The 20,824-nt window shown below is 43.1% G+C and overlaps 1 protein-coding gene across 3 annotated transcripts in view; it reads right to left on the bottom strand.

Annotated features, from left to right (window-relative positions):
• Positions 1 to 20,824, bottom strand: part of LOC101662647 (aldehyde oxidase 3-like) — a 121,978-nt gene that overhangs the window by 57,903 nt on the left and 43,251 nt on the right. For all 3 annotated transcript variants that reach the window (XM_045294889.1, XM_045294882.1, XM_045294886.1), the window contains 6 exons: positions 11,576 to 11,745; positions 10,663 to 10,777; positions 9,598 to 9,720; positions 5,148 to 5,244; positions 3,015 to 3,139; positions 1,219 to 1,352 (listed from right to left, as the gene is read on the bottom strand). In XM_045294889.1, the coding sequence (XP_045150824.1) occupies positions 1,219 to 1,352; positions 3,015 to 3,139; positions 5,148 to 5,244; positions 9,598 to 9,720; positions 10,663 to 10,777; positions 11,576 to 11,745 (764 nt within the window). The remainder of the gene's footprint in view (positions 1 to 1,218; positions 1,353 to 3,014; positions 3,140 to 5,147; positions 5,245 to 9,597; positions 9,721 to 10,662; positions 10,778 to 11,575; positions 11,746 to 20,824) is intronic.

The raw sequence follows: 20,824 nt of genomic DNA, 5'->3' as shown, positions 1-20,824 counted from the left end.
CGTCACATTTCTCATGCACTCTATGCAGAGCCTGCAGCTATGGCCCCTTTCGGAGTGGTTGGTAGTGGGTATCTGGTTTTTCTCATCTCAGGGCCATGGTGCCTGAGGTTTGCATAGGTCCCATCCAGACTACTGCTGTTGTTCAAGGAATCTTCTCTGGACACTTTCTTTTTTAATCCATTCCTATAAGAGCCGTCGAGGCTACCTTCCATGGAAGCATCTCTTTGACTGACTCCCATCCTTAGAAACTGGTGGTGGCTCCTTAGGTGTAATGAGACCCACACTTAATCTTCCTTTAAGATTTCCCTGAGGATTACTTTCTTTTAAATGCACTTAAGATCACAGTCCACCCAATTTGGGTTGGACTCCTAAAACCGAACACTGCCTGGTAGCCTTTGTCCTTTTGTTCTTTCCTGGAAAGTGATGTGTGCTCATGACCCCTGGATACACTCCCAGAAGCTTGGTGTCATGAAGACATACCTGGCCTGCTTTGGAAAGACAGGATTTGGGATATGGTCCTTCCAGCATCATATTTGTCTTCTGTTACTAGTTGTGTAAATCAGTGATGGTTACCTTTCAAAAAGCATAACTAATTTTATCTGATAAATAATATAGACATGCATCACAAAGCTAAAAAAGGAATTCAATAAGGAATGCCCCTCCCTCTCCTGTTCCCCAACCATACAGGTGTTTTCTGGAAGTACAACTGTCAGCAAGTTCTTGAGTAAAATTAGATGCTAAGTACATTTAATTTTTGAGATGTTATCAGATAGCCTCTCACTCAGAAGCCTGAGAACCAGGTCTAAATATTCTTACCCCTCCCCCTAACTTCTAAATCGTATAGCGTTCTGCCCACGTCTCAGTAAATACTGCTGACGAAACAAATGTGCCCATTTCGTATATGCTTAATTCCTGAGACTTCTGAGAAACCAGAAGACCTCTCAGGTAGAAGCAGTGCGATTATTGAAGTCGAGTCCAATAGTCTGACACTCTTCAGTAGTTATAAAGCACAAGAGAAGTGTCCCCAACTTTGTGGCACATGGTAGTGGTCCAAGTTCATTAGACCCAGATGGTAATGGCTACCCACTGCTAGTCAGTCTCTTCCTCCTTGGCCTGGAGCCTTGAGAGCCTTTGGAGAGACCTCCTGGGTGTTCACCTGATGGGGAGGGGAGGGCTGAGAGAGAAAGGCGGAGAACCCCAAGTCATAGGCACACTTACTTATTTGCCGCCACAGCTGCCATCGCTGCAAGGGATGCCGGCTTGCTGGCTTTTCCTCCAAAGGCTCCCCCAACTCTTTTCACATGGCAATTGATCCTGTTCTTTGGCACACCCAAGGTATGAGCCACCATTTCCTGTACATGAATCGGGGCTTGGTTAGAGGCCTCCAGTAAGTGACTCAAAATTTGCATGATAAACAAGGGTCTTATTTATCAAAATAGGAAATCCTATTTTTTCCGTATTACCCAGCATTTAAAATATGTTTTTGTCACTTGGTGGGGGAGGAGGGGACTGGAGAGACTGCAATCTATAAACGTGTGCAAAACCTAAGTTGAGGAAATCAATTGCTATCATGCTTATCCCACTGCGAGGGGCACCAAGAGAATCACAATGAGTCCATTCTCCCTCTCCTTGGCTTGGCAACCTTGGCTGTCCCTCTAGGAGGCACCTGAGGCTCCGGCTTCATAAATATTAGCGTGATCATGTGTAGACAGTCAGAGGGAGCACTACACCATCTGGAGAAAAACCCTCAAAATGCTGCATCGGTGGGCAAGCCCCGGCAGCAGTGATGTGACAGGAATGTCCAGCTGGGTTGCTGCCCAGCCGGTGGGCGGTTGTAATGGAAGCCTTGCAGCAGCACAGGGAGAGGAGATTTAAAGAAAGATGTCCCCCAGGGTCAACTCAGATATCTATCGGGAGAGAATTGCTGGGCAGAATCTGCACACGAGCTACCTCTAACTCGCACTTGGAGAGGGAGCTGGAGAGCAGAGCTGGAGGGCTCCTGGGTCCGAGGCCCTGGACATAGTGGGAGGCAGTCTTTGTAGTGAGTGATGGGGGACTGGGGGTCAAGCTTCTGAGGAAAATCCATGGTGGACTTGCAGTCTGTGAGAACTGAGAAGAATAGTAGCAGTGAGGAAGGTCATGAATCAGAGACATGCTGTCCATGGAGCGGCGTGGGCTCAGGAGGAGAAGAACAATGACAAAACTCAGTTGCCTGTGAGTGGATTTCTATATTTTTGGTGACCTTATGTGAACAAGTTTGTCAATAGGTGCTTTTTTATTTTCCTTAGAAGCAAATCTCTGGGACTTTCTTCTGAAACATCTCTGGCAGACTTGAACTTCCAACCTTTCTGTTAGCAGTTGAAGATGATACCTGGTTCTATCTCCTGGGGACTCCAAAGAAAACAATAGAAACACACAAATAGCATAATATTGGGGCAGAGAAATAAAATAAGGCTAGAGACTAGTCTTTTAGCGGCAACTGATTGAGGATATCAATTTGTGGATCTGAGATGAATTGAAAAATGAATATCAAAGCACCACTACATGTAGCTTCTTTTTTATTTTCTAAAATTATTACATTCCAGTTCAGAATGTCTTTCAACTGTAACTGGATTAATGGTAACTTGGGGTATGGCGGGGAGTCGGGGAGGGGCTGACGGGGAACGGGAAGGGTGAGCTAATAGTGATGAGGACAAGAAAGAAGAAAGTGTTCCAAACCTGATTGTAGTGATGATTTCACAATTCTTCTTGATATGAACGAACAATTGAATTGTATGATATGTGAATTACATGCCAATAAAGCTTGTGGGGCAAAATGTCTTTCAAGATTTAGAAATGCATACCTAATCGCTGTCTGAGACAAATTAGAGATAGACTTTGTCTCGATCTCAATGCCAACCATTTGGCTAAGACAACACAAGACTTGGGTTCCAAGGTCATAAATCAAGAAAGTGACCCCTCCCTCGGAAGCTCACTGACTGCGACACCAGAAACAATCATTGAGAAGGACCCACCTGTGTAAACGCTGCATCCTGACTTGACACATATATGTCCACTTCCTTATCTTCTGCCTTTGGGACCACAAGAACACTTTGAGTTTCCATATAAAAATGTTCCTGTCCTCCAAAGTGCACTTCCCCTGTTGAACACAACAAGCAGATGGGTTCTTAGTTTTAGAGATACTTAATGAAAATATATTCAAAACAGAGTTCAAAGTAGTTTGCTACATGGGACCATTATCATGGAGATAACGTTGAGATTTCTAAGAATCATTATTGTGTGGCAAGACTTGCAGGCAGGTCTTATTGTCCATTAATCACTCAACAGTTATGTGCAAGTGACAAATCTCCCACACACTTGGCTTCATTTTCCTACGTGCCGACATCAGCGGTGATCATAAATAGAAGCCAATTATTATGAACTTGATCAACAACTCAATCATCAGATAAGGATAAAATATGGGACGTTGAGCTAAGGAGGAACTAATTTCTATCACAAAAGTGCCTGGAGGACTGGCTTTCCCTCTCGAGCAGATAGAAACTTGTGCTTCAAAAGCACGCGCCCTGCCAGTCTTATGTGTTCCTTCTGTTTCCTAGAAAGATTAAACCCCACATGACAATGTAAGTATCTACTGAGAGCCCTCATTAAAACCCACAGGGAGCACAGCTACAAAGAATCAATGGGTGTATGCGGTGGAAGGAGGGAGAAAAGTAGATCAATTTTTTTTTCAAATTATCATTTTATAAAAATTTAATCATATTTTGAAATGACAATTTTCCCCCATACCCCATTTCCCCCTCCTTCTAGCCTTCAAAGTCTACTTCGTTTGGCGTCTTCAATAAGTTGGAGATGACACAGTAAAGTATCAGAGTCATTGGAAAGGCTTGGTTTAACATTGCGTGAACGCTGCTTCAATCTAAGTTTTGGATTAGATGGACAAGACAGTTAAAAAGAAATTCTATAACTGTAATCAACCCTAAGTCTATAGAAAAGGCATCCCGGAATTATTAGCTTCATCCAGTTTTCATTCTCTAGATGATAGAAGTTGGGGAATCTAAAAATAACTTCAAAGGGAACTATCATTGAGATTCTTTCTGTAGGTTCCTCTCTCATTCTTTGCCTCTGTCTCTCTCTTCCATTCTCTCCTGAGTTTGCTGACTGTTTCTCATTAATCAGTCGTAGCACTGAGTCCTCTTCTCTCACTCCCTTTTTCTAATCTTTTTATTTGGAAACCATCTCCAAATCTCTGTAGAAGGAGGTGAGATAAATGTCTTTGAAAATATTTTTTCAGATATTATTTTCTCAATTAGTGTTGCCATATAAAAACAAACAAACAAACAGACAGGACCCCTGCTATCGCATGATTCTGTTTCCGCGTGACTCCACAGGACAGAGGAGAACTGCCCTGTGGGTTTCTAAGGCTGTAAATCTTTAAGGGAGTAGAACGCCTCACCTGTCTCCCATGGAGCAGCGAGTGGTTTTGAACTGTTACCATGTTTAACTATTTAAACTACAATGTAAACCACACCCCCACGGTCTCTTCCAGGTCCACATCTAGACCCAGCTTCTCTACGTTGCTTGGACACCCTTCTGATAGCTTGTGGGCATTTCCTTGGGAGTGGTCTGTTAGCCCCTCCAACTCATCTCCTGCCAGTGTCCAAAGAAGTCGTGATGACCCCATGTTGTTAGTGACACCTGTTCTTCAGCCAACCCATCTCTAATGTTACTACAAGCAAATAACCGATTAAATATGTCTTATACTTATGCGCTCATTTCTACCCCATGACATCACTGATGATCTTTCACTTGGCACACTGGAATGACCTTTGGCCCTCTCTCTGGTGGATGGCCTCTTCCCATGTCACAGAGAATGGACTTCCAAGTGTATTAAAGGGCAACTTTGATCCTGACCTCCTCTCAGTCAAAAGCTCAAATGCCTTGCATAGTTTATGGAAGCAGTAAAAATTACTGGGCCAAGGATTACCCCTGCTCTCTGAGCCCAGTGCTATGGGTTGTCTACCTCTCTGCTTATTCCCATAAGAGGAACCAAGATGAGGTTACTGCCTGCAAAGCCACAGAACAAGCATCGTTGACGCACATTGCACTACCGTCCACTGACCTCCCATGAACAGGACTTAAACATTCACCTTCGATGATTTGATCAACAGATTGAAATGCCGCCTCAATGTTTCCTTGTTCTAATTTTTTCTCAGGTCCAATGAATGATCTGTGTTTTATTGCATCCTGTGAGCAACAGCACATAAAATGGTGTTACCATTGTAGTAGCTCAACGCAAGTTTTCCAGCATTGTCCCTATGACGCATGATGTGAACCATCACTCTCAGAATTTCCTAGATGGGCCCATTTTCAACAAATATTGTTGCATTTCTTGGAGAAGGTATCATGACCTGGGAAAGTTCAGAAAACGCAACCACCATATACTGGGGTCCCATCATATGTATAATCAGCTTACCCTTGATTGGGACTCCTTGCATTTCTTTACGTTTCTTTAAGGCCAAACAGATCTATTATAGAAATGAGATTAGACTAAACACTGTGGGCGAGCAGGTATGCTTTAGAATTCTCCTCCTGCCTTCCATTCCGGGCCAGGAATTGGATGGGTATCTTAGAGAAGAATGCTTTAGGATTTATCTACAGAGACCTGTAAAGACACTAAACCTTTGTTTTTTACTTTTGTCAAGTGACTTTTAAACTTCAGTCTTTTTTTTAAGATCATTTTATTGGGGGCTCTTACAGCTTATCACAATCCGTACATCAATTGTATCAAGCTTATTTGTACATATGTTGCCATTATTCTTTTCTAGACATTTACTTTCTATTGAGCCCTTGGTATCAGCTTCTCCTTTTTCCCTCCCTCCCCCTCCACCCTTGTGACCCTTTGATAAATTATAACTTAGTATTATTATTTTCACATCTTACACAGACTGCTGTCTCCCTTCTGTTGTTTTTCCCCGGGGTGGTGGTGGTGGTGGTGGTGGTGGTGGTGGTGGTGGTGGTGGTGGTGGTGGTGGTGGTGGTAATGTGTTGATCATTATGATTGGTTCCCTTCCTTCCGTCCTCTTCCCACCTACCCCCTACCTTCCTAATATTGCTACTCCCATTCCTGTTCCTGAATTCTGTGTGCTGTGAGCTCTTATCTCTTATCTGTACCTGTGCACATGCTCTGTCTGGTCTAGCCTGCAGTGAAAGGCAGGACTGGGGTCTTGATAGTGGTGGGTGAGGAAGCCTCAAGGAACCAGAGGAGTACTGTGTTTCCTCAGTGCTATGCTGTGCTTTGGTTCACTCATTCCTTCCTTGTGACCCTTCTGTGATGGGATGTCCTATTGTCTACAGATGGGTTGGGGTCTCTGCTCAGACCCCACCTTATTCTCAGCAATTTGTTTTTGTTTGTTTTGGGTCTTCTGTTGCCTGTTACCTGATTCCATCAACACCATGATTGCCCAGAGTGGTGTGCTTCTTCCAGGTGGGGTTGTTGCTTCTCTGCTAAATGGCCGCTGTTTAACTTCAAGCCTCTAAGACCCCAGACAATATATGTTTTGATAGCCGGGCACCATCAGCTTTCTTTGCCAAATTTGCTTATGCACCCATTTTGTATTCAGTGATTGTGCCAGGAGGGTGAGCATCACAGAACACCAGGTTGTTTGAACAAAGTGTTCTTGCATTGAGGGAGGGCATGAGCATGAGGGATGGCCTAAAGTCCATCCACTACCTCAATGTAACTTCAGTTTTCAAAGCATGACTGAATCGGAGTCTATGGGTAAAGCTTATGTTTTGGGGGACGTTACTTTATGGATATTTTAAGGGATATTTTAAAAGGTTACTTTTAAATATTTTCAAAATTAACTAACACATAATGGTTTAAAGCAGAAACAATAAAAAAGGCATTTTAATGATGAGTCTTGTTCCTACCCCAGCCCTCTGTCCAGTTTTCACCCATACCGACCACAGGAGTTATGGTTACTCTCCCTCTCTCTCTCTTTTCCTCACTCTCTTTTTTTAATGCATTTTATTGTGAATTAGGTGGGGATTTATATTTTATAGCCTCATTTTTTGTATTCTACAATTTAAACAACTTATCAAATCTCCCCAAAGCTTGTCCTGCCTCTCTTTAATCTCTTCTCTTTCTGCAGAATACTGTTTTCACCTTAGCTGTGCAAGCAAATATGATCAGGTATTATGACTCCTATTTTAATCTACCTTTTTGTGCCCCTTTCTTTCATTTATCAATAGAACTTAGCATTGTGTACTGATGCTTACAGAACATCTTTACCTTTTAATATACACAACTTTCTAGAATTACTTTTTATAAATACCTAGATAGACAATTGTGTGGTTTCCTGTTGTTAACTGCTACGAACAATACTGCAATGAATAGCTTTGAAGACATATTATTTTGCATGTCCACAAGCTAACATGAGGAATGAGTTATCAGAGTGGAGTTGTTAGATCAAAGAATACAAGTATATAAGTTAGGCATTTATATAGGTATTGTTAAATTCCCTTTCATAGGGGTCATTACAAGTTATACTCCCATCAACAATACTCCTTGGTTTCTAGGAAATCATTACTTGTTAAAGAGATCAGGTCATTGTCTGTGGTCTACTTTGCAGTTACCCCCCACCCCCCAATTCAATGTTTGTCTTTTGACTATTGCATATTAAATTCTTGTTTTGCGATTTGTTATGTAAATGAATTTATCCATCACTCCTTTTATGGAATTTAGAGTTTGAGTCATAGATAGATAGATGAGTACTATAAAGGAATTCTCCCAGAGTTTCTTCTTTGGATTGTATTGTTTCAATATTGAAATTTTAATTTTTGAGTCAACTTTATACTGGCTCATCTTGGTCAAATGTAAACTAGGTTAAAGTTAATTCTTGATTTTCACTTAGGAGCCGACTCTCAGATAGGACTCCATGGTATTCATTTGAGAACACATCTCCAGTTTCTGTCCGTGGGTAAAAGAGCAGAGGGAGCCTGTAGGCTGTCCAACCTGGCTGGTGCAATGTTAAGAAGCCTCTCGTGGTCTTTCCTTTAAGCAAGAGTATACCTCCCTCTCTGCGGGAGCTCTTGGGAGTGTGTGAAAGGAATCACTACAACATTACCTTGGAAAGTGGCAGAAAGTGCAAGAAAAGAGCAATTCATTTTGTGGGGAGTGAGCTGGTTTTAACTGGGGCAAGAGAAATCTCAATGGAAGTGAAGGACCCAGGACAGCTGGAAAATGAGACAAACTAAATGAAACACATTTTGCATTTGAAAGTACTAAAATCCACCTAATTTTCTAGGATTCAGCTGCCAAGTTTGGAATTGGAGCTTTCCCCAGTGGTTTCTCTCTTTAGTGAACCAAACCAAACTCACTGCCATCAAGCCAATTCTGACTCATAGTGACTTTATAGGACAGAATAGAACTGCTCCTGTGCGTTTCTGAAAAGATAAATCTGTATGGGAGTAGAAAGCCTCATCTTCCTTTCACATAGTGGCCAGTGGTTTCAAATTGCTGTACTTGCAGTTGGTAGCCCCAAAATGGAACCCTTTATGCCACCAGGGCTCGTGTCCCGTTAGGGGAGCAAGAAGCATTTCAGTTGTACTACACTGGTCACCCTGTGAACAGGGAGGAACCCATTCCTAGCCAGGGGCATCTGGGGGTGACAGAAAGAAAGGCAGTCTGTGATAGTTAGATTTTCTGGCTCCCATAGGAACATGTGGGTCAGGTTTAGCCTGTCAACCAGATCACAGCTTGATTGGCTGGCTACCAAGATAAATGGCTTTCTGAGGCCAGACTCCTTCTCTCTTTCTCCCTGGTGATTGGATCAGTGCGCTGCTGCCTAAGCTAGTCCTTGGCCTCAACTGTGTGCTGCAATACCTGTGGGCTGAGCCAACCCAAGGATTGTGCTGCAATGCTGTGCGCTGCTAGAGCTTGAGGTTCCGTTGGGACCTGCTTAGCTACCTATACTGCTGAGCTATTGATCTCAGCTACACCTTGACTTCTCATCTTCCTACTGTTGCTGCCCTGCCTTGCTGAATCTGCTGCCTTCAGGCTGACTCTGCTCGTCTTGCCTGAGGGCAGATTCTGCTGTCTGCTTCCTTGACTTTGGACCAGCAGTGGCGTGAGTTGAAGGCCCTTCAACTATAGATAGATGATAGATAGATAGATAAATAGATAGATAGATAGATAGATAGATAGATAAACTATATATAGATTAACCCTCAAAAGTGGGTTGAACTGAGTCCTCTGTACTGCTGTGTGAACTAGTTAATTCTTGTATTCCTTCTATATCTTTTATATCTATATATCCTTCTATATTTATATAATCATAAATATCCTGGTTTTGTTTCTCTAGAGAGCCCTGCCTAATACATAGTCCTTCCAGAAGACCAGGAAGGATTAGGGGGACCAAAGTTTTGGAATGGCTGGACCTTTTAGGAGAAAACATACTGTTCACATTGTGTTATTGCCTCATCAGCTGGGTAATGCCACACAAAATGGAGGAGTTTTACAAGTACCATGGTAACATGCTTTAGAACTTTCTGGAAACACTTGCCAAATGACCACAACACTGAGCAGGTTCTCCATACCTGAATGCTCACAATCACAGGCTCCACATCTTCGTATTCAATCTTCACCTTTTGGGTAGCCTGCTTGGCATGAGCATATGAATCGGCAGCCACAGTGCAGACAACCTGACCCACACAAGCCACCTGCAGAAAAACCAGGCCCAGAAACATGCTTGAATGGGTCCAGAACGTATACCAATGTAAACCAGTTGCCAGTGTGGGGCTGACACACCCTGAGAGGATGTGTGTGGAGTTGGGAATGTTTGTTAGCTTGGCCATCACTATTAGCCTCTCAGCAATGAACTAAAAGCTTGAAATCTCGATGTCTTCTACCTTAAATGGACATGTTCATGTTCTACAGTGACCAGATGCCCCGCTTCTGAACAATTTTTCCCATGTCCCGCAGCGTTTTAAAAAAAAAAATCCAGATTTTTGGAAAGAATGCACGACAAGCTAGGGTATGTGGTTTTCGGCTGCCATGTGGCTATTTCACCAGGATATGCATTTTATCAATGGTGTCCCGCTTTTGTCCCGCTTTACCAATGTTAAAATCTGGTCACCTTATTAGACCTATCCTGAAACATTGCTGTTGTTGTTGCTACTTGCTGTTGTATTGGCTCCTGATTCATGGAAAACTCCATACACAGAGGAACAAAATACTGCCGAGGCCTGTACAATCACATGACCGATAGAATCTGACCCGTATGACCCACAGGTTTCCGCTGGCACATTTTTTTTGTTCAAGTCGATCAAGCAAACCTTTCTTCCTGATCCATCTTAATCTGGAAGCTCCACTGAAACATGCTTGGCATCACAGAAATGCATAAGCCTCCACTGACAGAGACGGGGGTGTGAAATGCATTGTCATGGACTTGAACCCTGGTCTCCTCCATAGACAATGTGAATTCTACCAGGGAACCACCGATGCCTTTCAAGGTAAGATTACCACAAATAAATAATCTGAAGTTGTTGGCAGGATGGTAAGTGATCATGTGGATAAAGGCACTGGAACGTAGCCAGCCCCGGGAAGAGCAGCGCCACTATTACCGGTGCCCTGAAGGATCCCAGGCACGGTGGACAGCCTACCTTGTCCTGCGCATACAGTCTTTCTTCTTCACTGCCATTGTCACCTGGCACATCCTGAGCCGTTATCACATCCACCACCCCAGGTGATGCCAGGGCTTCGGAGGCGTCAATGGAACTGGGAAAGAAAATTGCCGAGGTGCAAAATGACACGAAACAGGTGGCCTTCTGATGGGTGAATTGGCTGGTGCAAACTGTTAACATACTTGACTGCTAACTGAAAGGTGGAAGGTTCAAGACTTCCTAGAGTTCTTGAAAGAAAGGTCTGGGAATCTACTTGTGGAAAGAAAACAAAAGAAATCAGCCATTGAAACCCTAGTGCAACTCTGATATACACGGGGCTGCCGTGAGTCGGAAGTGACTCCCCAGCAACTAGGGGAGGTGGTGATGGCAAGTCCCCGGAGCGCTGCTGGAGGTCACATGATTCCACCAGGCAAGTCCACAATGGGAAGTGCGGTCAGACGATGTGAACACCAGGGCCACTGGAAAATGCTAGTTTTAGCGGACGCAGGGTTGACAAAACAAGGGCACCTTTCGGCGAGCAGTTTGTGATTCTCACCTTCTGTGAAGATGCAGCCTTGAGTTTTCAAAAACGAATGAGTTCAGGCTGGATAGAGCTACTCAGAAAGAAGGGGACTGAGCATGGCAGTTCTTCAGGGGACTCTCCTGAGCTGAGGAAGTGCTTTTCGCTCCTTTAAATTCCCAGGTCATTTGGGTACCAACTCTTGTCTGACAGCGACGCACTGTTTCAGCTAGTTCCAAAGCCCCGCTGTTCTCTATTCCTTTCCATTTTCTTTAATCAAGATATGTGCTGAGGTTGCCTTTCCAGTAGCGACTTCAATGTGTTGGATTCTTAATAAGCACTCCCTTACGTGTCTGTTACACATCACTGGCTTTGCAATGCTTTTTCACTTACATGAGTTTAGCATGTGGCCTGGTGCTGGTCACCACCGCCAGGAAGAGTTCTCCCGAGAAGGCAGGCATGTCATCACAAAAGACAGCTTCTCCGGTGGCATGTTTGACCCCTGACTGATGCATGACGGGCCGACCCACTGGGTCTTGTGGGGGCTGCTGCGGATCTACACGCTGAGTTTTAAAGCAAAGAAAAACACATTAAGGAAGTTTGTGAGACAGAAACATCTACCAGAAAACCGGTGGGTGCTTCTCTACTCGACCCAAGGCCGGGCTTTCCAAACGAGTCTGTTTTGAGCCTAAACGGTGTTTTCCTTCGCGCTCATTGTCGGTGTCTATGAAGGTAAAGAGGTAAGTGTGAGGAGGCCGAGGCAGGGTGGGGACTGACTGGGACTGAGCACTGTCTTGGCACTGCTCTTGCTACTCGCTGCCGTCGAGTCTGCCGTAGACTCAGGGCAATGCCATGTGCAGGGGAAGGAGACTCAGCTGGCCCTGCATCACCCCCATGATAGATTACAGATTGACTCCTGTGATCCGTAGTGCCTGCGTTATAAAACAGATGTTATGAAAGGCCACCTGGGTAAAAATGTCCAGTTGGGGCAAGTGGAAGCCCATGCGCTCTGTTGAATGTCATCTCCCGACAGGCAGCCAGGAAGCAGTGCTGAGGGAATGAGCATCAGACTGGAAAATAGGAGCCGTGGGTCCTAGCCTCAGTTCTGCCACAAGAGTTTTAAAAGAGGAGCTTTTGTCTGTTGGAAGCAATTTGGGTTCTATTTCTGAAGCTGTGTAAGGAATGTGTGAGACCACCCACTGCCATCGGCTCAAGTCCAACTCCCGAACTGCTGACCTTGGGGTTAGCAGCCCACTATGTAACCACTACTGCAGCAGGGTTCACAGAGACCCCCTAGGACAGAGTAGAATGCCCCACTTGTGTTTCCAAGGCTAATGGGAGCAGAAAGCGCCATCATTCTTCCAGCTGCAACTGGCAGGTTTGAACGGCTGACCTCGCCGTTAGCAGCTCAGTGTGCCACCCATCACCCCACTCAGGATCCAGATTCATGCTTCTCAGCTGAAGCAACATTTTGAACTAAGCGAAGATACATTAAAAAAATCATTTTATTGGGAGCTCTTACAAATATGATCACCTTCCACAGTTCAATCACATCAGTGTTGTACAATTGCTACCACACTCTGTTTCAAAACATTTTCTTTTTTCTTGATCTCCTTGATATCTGCTCCCCTTAATTCCTTCCTTCCCCCACCATGCCCCCCAGGAACCCTTATTTTTATTTTTTGCCATGTCTTACACATCCCATATATCCATTCACATACGATTCTGTTGTTTGATTCCATCGAGTGGGGTTATACATCATCAATGCTATCAGCTCCCTGTTCCCCTCTCCCCTCACCACCCCTCTTCCCATGCCCTCAGGGAACCATTACTCCTGTTACTTTTTCTGATGGGTTATCTATCTTGGCTTTCATGTATCAAGCAATCTTAAAGATACAGGTGAACTTCTACAAATCTGGCAGGATTAATACCATAATAGTAAGGGGGGGAAAATAAAAAAGAACTAGATAGTCATGTGGTTCATCAGTGCTATACTGCACCCTGGATTTATCATCCCTTCCATGTGGCCCTTCTGATAGGGACTGCCCAATTATCTTACAGGTGGGTTTTGGGTCTCTATTACATCTACGCCCCTTCACATGGATTGGGTTGCTTGTTTTTGAACTTCTGTTACCTTTTCCCATTGATACCTCATAATCACACATGCTGGTGTGCTTCTTCCATATGGGCTTTGTTGCTTCCCTGCTAGATAGACTCTTGTTTAGCTACAAGCCTTTAAGACCCCAGGTGTTATATCTTTTAATAGCCAGGCACCATCAGCTTTCTTCACCACATTTGATGATGCAAACATTTTGTCTTCAGCGATCATGTCAGGAAGATGAGTTACATACAATGCCACATTATTAGAACAAACCATTATGAAGATAAATTTTAACTGATCTGGGACTCCAGGAATTTGCAATTGTTCTGGGAATAAAGCCTTATCTCTCCCTAGTCAGGCAACGGGACATCCTGTGTGAGAGCAGCCCAGGAAGCTGCTAGACCGGGGAGGGCATTGAGAACAACATGAGGAAAGGGGTGGTACATACGCAGTAGAAAAGAGCTGAGACAGCACTGTGTTCACTCAAGTACCCAGTTGTAGAAAGATGAAGGGATCTGGCCCAGTCTTGTCCACCCACGCTCCGATTTTACCTCTCCCAGTCTTATGACCCAATCTCAAAGCCATGCAGAAAATAGGACTGTGGTTGCTGGTGTCTGCTGGGAAATGCAAATGAGATTTTCTGGCAGTTTCCTGGTTTCTGCTGCCTTTTGCTTACTTCAGTGACTGAGAAGGGTTCTCAGTGACTAAAACCAAATTCTGTGCTCCGCCCGTTAATTCAATGGCAGCTTCCCAAATAGGCACAATGGGCAGGCCCAGTAAGAACTCGGACACAAAGGTACCTCTGGTTGATGGCACAGATTCAAGTCTTTAGAGTGTGGGGCACATACATTCCGTTTATACAGAACATCTCAAAAGGTATCATCTAGCCAGTTACCAAGTGCTTATTTACTATTGCTAAGGGGATGATAAGAATTGATAATAGGCGTCTGTTCTTGCTGCACTTTGTCACCTCAGAACCTGTGTTAAAACTGGAAAAATCATTGTGTAAAATCGGAAAAGATATGTGATGGCCTGAACATGAACCTTGGGGTAGATAGAGGTCAATGACTAGAACACAGTTGATAAATAAAATGTTCTGCATCCTAGGCTAATGCCCGGGGTCTTAAAAGCCTGAGGGGCAGCCTCTAAGGATCAACGCTCCATGTTTTCCTGCCTGCAGCACAGGAACATGAAGAAAACCAGAGGCTCAAGGACGTCTGGTCGCCCACCTGGATCATAACCGCTTCTAATCTGAGACCAGAAAACCCGGAAGGTACCTGGTTATTTGGGAGAACGACAAATCTTTCTATTTTCTCACAGAGTCTCGGAAACCCTGACCCTCAGGGGCTCTATAAGTCTGAATCAACTTGATGACAGTGAATGTCCCCAACAGTTCTGCTTGCACGTCATCCACACATCATGCAACTCAACAGTTTAATCGCATCCAGAAGAGCTGTACCCTCATCACCACAATCCGTTTTAGAATACTTCCTTCATCCTTGCGCTCATCGTGAGTAGCTCTCCATTTCCCCACCTCCCCTGTCACACCACCCAGGAACCATTAATCCAGTTACCATCTCTGTAGATTTACCTCTCCTGGATTTCCTATACAGAAAAACATTAAAGAAACAAACACCACCCTAACCAGAATAACAAATGAAAATAGATAAAAACTTCAATTAAAAAGAGGACAGAATATTAAAAGCTAGAACAAATTTAAATGGATCATAAGGGAGGGCAAATGATAGGTCCTAAATCTGAACTTCACTGCATCTGCCATGATCCACTTTCCAATGCATTGTACGTGCTAGCAAGGCTGTTCACATTTCTGTCTCGTGGTCAGAGGGGACTCACCAGAGGCTTGATCGAAACATATTTCTTCTTCACTTAAAAAAAAAACTGAAACAGTTTTTCAGCACATTTTTAATGCAGTTTTTGTGGTAAAATTAGGTGCCTCGGCTGATATTCGGGCCGACTTACACTTAAGTGTATATGGTAATTACATCTCCATGGTTGACTTTACTTTCTGATAAAAGGTCTGTTTATATCCCTTGATTCTGATCAGAGGGGATTCACTGGAAGTTCAATCCACCTGTGGACCCAGCCAATGGCTTCTGGCAGTGATTTTTTTTGATCCGGCTAATACTATATACTCCTCTGACCAAGACCACAGTAGGAGGGCCTAGTTAGCATGGATTTTAAATAAAATTTTTAAAAGAACAAGATTCAAAGTAGGGGGAACAAAACAAAAATGCACTGATTGGAAAGAGACTAGAGGACCCCTTGAGACTATTGTTCTGAAAAAACCTTAAAACTGAAGACATGTCCAAGGGTCCTTCCAAGCAAACGATAGACAGGACATGAGCCAAGCAGCACGAGGACTGTGCTCCTCAGAACCAGCACCTGAAGGAGACCAGCATTCTCCTAACCCCAAAGATGAGCCGGACAGAAGGACGGAAAGCGGAAGAAGAGAGAGGAGGAAAGAAACCAAGGAGGGAACAGGGAGCGTGCAGGGACAGTGCAGAGACTGCCGCCCACGTCATCAGAGAGCTTGTGAATGAATTGTTGATTGGCGGAGCTACTTTTCCATACACTCTTTCACCTAAAGCATACTAAATGTTACCATTACATGCGTCCATAGGAAGGCTGCAGAGGAAGCTCTTCTGCCCCCTGCTGCTGGGGTCCAGTAATCCCAAACGTCTTGCTTTTTTTTTTTCTGTGTCATAATTTTTTAAAATTATTTTATTGGGGGCTCATGCAATTCTTATCACAATCCATCCATCCCTCCATTGTGTCAAGCACATATGTACATTTGTTGCCCTCATCATTCTCAAAACATTTGCCTTCTACTTGAACCCTAATATCAGTGCTCACTTTCCCCCTCCCTTCCCTCCCCCTCCCTCATGAACCCTTCATAATTCATAAATTATTATAGTTTTGTCATGTTACACTGTCCGATGTCTCATTTTGCTTTTAAATTGAACAAAGGACAAACATTTAGGTTTCCTTTATTTTTATTATTCACTGAGAAAAGATGTCAAAATCAGAGGCAAGCATTATAAAATATGTCAATGGCTGTCAGTCTGTTGTGTTAAGAACAGTATCCTTTGGGGCTAGATCTGGTTTTTAATATTTTCTGTTTGGGGGATTTTTTATTTCATAATGAGGTGTATCTCTGATGTATCTTGTCATTGTAGGTGGCCTTCTTGAATCTTTGTTATGTGTTTGTCTGTTTATCAGTATATGAAACCCAGAATTGATGAATCTGTAGAGAAAACAACCAGAATAAGGGTCCCTAGAGGTGCAATGTAAGGAGGGGAGCTGATACCAGGGGTTCAAGATGGAAGAAACGGTTTTGAAACTGATTGTGGCAGCAATTGTACAAAAGTGCTTGATGTGATTGAACTATGGAATGATATGATGTCTGGATTAGCTCCTAATAAAATGGTTTGGGAGAGAAAAAAACCCAACCATATTTTATTGCCATGTTAATTTGCTTTCTAAAACATCTAAATGAGATTCAATAGAGATTGATACTCCATCCCCCACTTCTCCAATAATCTGACAGTGGATCTACTTTAATTTCTTTTGGCATTTTGGATGATTCATTAATTTTTAGAAGTAGTTGTGGAAAATGTGTTTATTACTTTTCTATCTATCTATTTATTTATTTTTGTACTAAGTTTTTCTTAGATTGTGCTCATTGGGAACTTGTATATAGACCAAGAGGCAGTGTTCAGCTAGCACAAGGAGATACTGCATCGTTTAAAGTCAGGAGCGGTCCGTGTCAGGGCTCTATCCTCTCACCATCCCTGTTCAACTGTCCTGGAAGCAGGACTCTTCTGCAGATCATGGCATCCAGCTTGGAGGAAGACATGATGATTAAGAACCTTCGATACACAGATGACAGAGCCCAACTGGCTAGAGTGAAGATGTTTGAAGCACTTACTGATGAAGATCAAAGACTGCAGCCTTTTGTATGGATCACACGTCAATATAAAGAAATCAAAAATCATCATAACAGGGTCAATAAGCAACGTCATGACAAAAATAGAAAATATTAAAATGGTCAAGGATTTCATTTTACTACAATCCACAATCTAGTAAATCTGGCAGCAGCAGTCAAGAGATCAAACAATGCATGGCATGAGGAAATCTGCAGGAAACTCTCTCATTAAAGTGTTTAAATGCAAAGGTGTTACTTTGAAAGCTGCGTTGTGCCTGAGCCAGGCCATATGGTATTGCCATTGCCTCATACACATGTGAAACTGGCTAGTGAATTAGGAAGTCCAGAGAAGAACTAATGCATTTGAATTACGGAGGCAAAGTGTATTGAATACATCATGGACTAACAGAAGAATCAGAAAAATGTGCGTTAGAGTTAGGATAGCCACAAGCGCCTGAGGAGCCAGTACAGTGAGACTTCATCTCCTGCACGATGAACAAGTAATCGGGAGAACAGTGGCTGGAGGAAGATAGAGCAGTGGGTCAGTGAAAAGCAGAGGTCCTCGATGAGGTGAACTGACACAATGGCTGCAGCAATTGGCTCAAGCGTAGCAAAGATCGGCGCGCAGGACAGGGCAACGTTCTATTCTGCTATACGTGAGCCCCTGTGTGTTGGGCCAAACTTGATGGGCCATAGCAACATCAGTAAAGGTGTTTGTTTGCTTGCTTTGAATCCTCAAACAGATTGCCGTATACACTCTAGTATAAGACGAACTGAAATTTTCAAACTGAAATTTTGAAAATGTCGAGTCTGCTTATACTGGAGTATATGCGGTAATCTTTCCCTTTATGGCTGCTGGGTTTCATGCTGTATTTAGAGAGGTCTCCCCTAAACGATGGAATCTAAAAAAAAGAACTTAGTAATATTATGGCTTTAGTTTTAATGTTTAAATCTTTAATCAATCTGGAATTTATTTTCATTACACGGTGAACAATAGAAATGCAATGTTATGTTTGTTTCTTTGTTTTTAAAATGATGTCCTAGTTTTACCAGTGTTCTTTATTAAATAATTTTACTTCCTTGAAGTGTATCTTTATTTCGAATTATTTCAAATTTCCACTTCCAATTTATTTCTGGACTCTGCATTATTTTATAGGTATATTTGTCCCTGCCTATACTAGTACCTATGATTTTTAACTACTAGAGCTTATATAGTGAATTTAAATATTACAGAGGACAGTAAGTTTCCTCTCATTACTATTTTTATTTCCCCAAAGTATGCCTATCATTATCTTTCTAGATAAGCTTTCCAAAGCCCCACTGTCAGTTTGTTGTGCAATGTTGGCTTGCATGTTGCTATGAAGCTGGAAGCTCTGTCACCAGTATCTCAAATATCACAAGGGTCGCTTGTAGTGGACGGTTTCACTGGAATTTCAGACAAGGATTAGGAAGATAGGCCTGCCAATCTACTTCCAAAAACTAGTCAATGAGAACTCTCTGGATCACAATACAATACTGTCTGATAAAGCGCTGGAAGATGAGCCCCCTAGGTTGGTGTGGTAGCTACATAATCTGATGTCAATTTGGGACTTGAGAGAATTAAGAGTGAAGGGGTGGAGTCTAGTCTGTCAGCCAGATTACAGCCAATGAAGCCTCTGTGTGCATGGCCTTCTGAGAAATCTGGGAAATCCTGTATTCCTTCTTGGAGGCGGGAGACACTAACACTCTCTGCTTAGCTCACTCCCTTGGAGATGCTCTACTGACACGACACATGGTGCTATGCTGACAGACTCCATGCCTGGGAACTGGAGAAGCCACGTGGAGACCCCTGCCAGTGCTCAGATGCTTACAACGCCACTGGATTCAAAGACTTTCTACCCACTGGCCTGTGATCATCCTGCATTTGGCGTCATTGCATGTGTTTTATGAGTCTGAAGAGGACTTTATAGATGGGTATTGGACATATGAGCTAATATTAGACTTACGGGCTTGGACTGGACTGGGTTGGGCTGTTTTCTTAATGTACAATTACCCTTGATAGAAACTCTCTCTTAGACACATATGAGTTTCTCTGGGTTTGCGTCTCTAGTCTACTTGAACGCACACAGTTGGCCAACATTTGTGAGGGAAACCCTCAGGGAGATGGATTGATGCAGTGACCACACTCGTGGATTTGACCGTATCACACATCGTGAAGACGGCAGCCACTCAGCAACGTTTGGCTCTGTTGTCATCATGAGTCAGCGCCTACTCAATAACAGCTACCATCAACAACAGAGAAACGGAAAGCTTAATGCCCCAAAGGTACTGTTGGTAGTTTGATTGGGAATGCATTTATTTGTATTAGAGAATAATTTAGGAGAATAATTTGAAATCTTTACATATTGTGTATTCCTAATTGTCTTTTTTTTTAAAGTTCACCTGTCAAGTTTAAAACTCTTTTTGGTAGGCCCTGCACATTTTTTTCTTCATCTTTTTCAAAAAATGATATTTTGTTACAATTTTGTAAAAGTTACACAATAAATTAATTAGGTTTTCATTTAACAATTTCTCTATATATTGTTCAGTTGCATTGGTTACATTTTTCACAATGTGTCTCCTTTCCCATTATTGTCATTCTGTTTGTTCTGTTTTTACTAATCTAGCTTCCCTGCCCTCCTCTTACCTTCTCATCTTTGCTTCAGGGTAAGTGTCCACTATTAGATCTGGAATTGGTGATTATTTAGGGAAGCACAATAGTCATGAGTGATCTTGCTTATTTTATGAGCCAGTCCTGGCTAAAAGACAACCGCTGGCAGTATTTTCAATTCCAAGTTGGAAGACTATCTCAGGACGATAGTCTCCAGTGGCATAGTGCTTACGACTTGGACTGCTAATTGCAAGGCCAGCAGCTCAAAACCACCAGCAAGACCTTGGGAGAATGATGATGCTTTCTACTTCATCTTGTAAAATAAGCAGTTACAGTCCCAGAAACTCAGAGGCTCTATATAGGGCCACTGTGAGGCAGAGTCAATGGGATGACAGTGAATTTGTTTGTTTGTTTGTTTCTATAGCCTCTGGTGGTTCTAGTAGTCTATAACAGTCCAGTAAGTCTGCCCTTTTGTAGGGGTTTGAGCTTTGCTCTACATTTTTTCTCCTAGTCTATCCTAGACCGTCTGCTGTGTCCCTGATCAGAGAGGTTAGCAGTGGCAGCTGGGCACCCTCTAGTTCCTTTGACCGGAGGCTCTGTATGAGGCTATGGTTCATGTAGGCTGTCACTCCTGTAGACCAGTTTCTTCTTTGATTTCTTATTTCTTCTTTCCCTTTTGCTATGGACAAGAACAGACCAACTGTATCCTAGACGGTTGTCTGCACACTCCCAAGACCCTAGATGCTACTCACCAAAGCAGGATGCAGAATATTATCTTTATAACCTGTGGTTTGTTCATTTATCTAGTTGCCTTTTGAGACTATGACCTTGAGGAAGGCTGACCTCTTGAGCATTGCTCCTCAGACCGCTTTAATCCACCAGAGTATCCACATTGTCATTCATACCTATTTAATCCACCAAGAGTAGCCACATTGTCATTCATACCTATTTAATCCACCAAGAGTA

This window comes from Echinops telfairi, unplaced genomic scaffold (assembly GCF_000313985.2).
Source record: "Echinops telfairi isolate 266 unplaced genomic scaffold, ASM31398v2 ScPeMD7_3;HRSCAF=10, whole genome shotgun sequence".
In the NCBI taxonomy this organism is placed as follows: Eukaryota; Metazoa; Chordata; class Mammalia; order Afrosoricida; family Tenrecidae; genus Echinops; species Echinops telfairi.
Note: the sequence above shows the minus strand (reverse complement) of the source record. Positions and strands in the feature narration are given on the sequence as shown.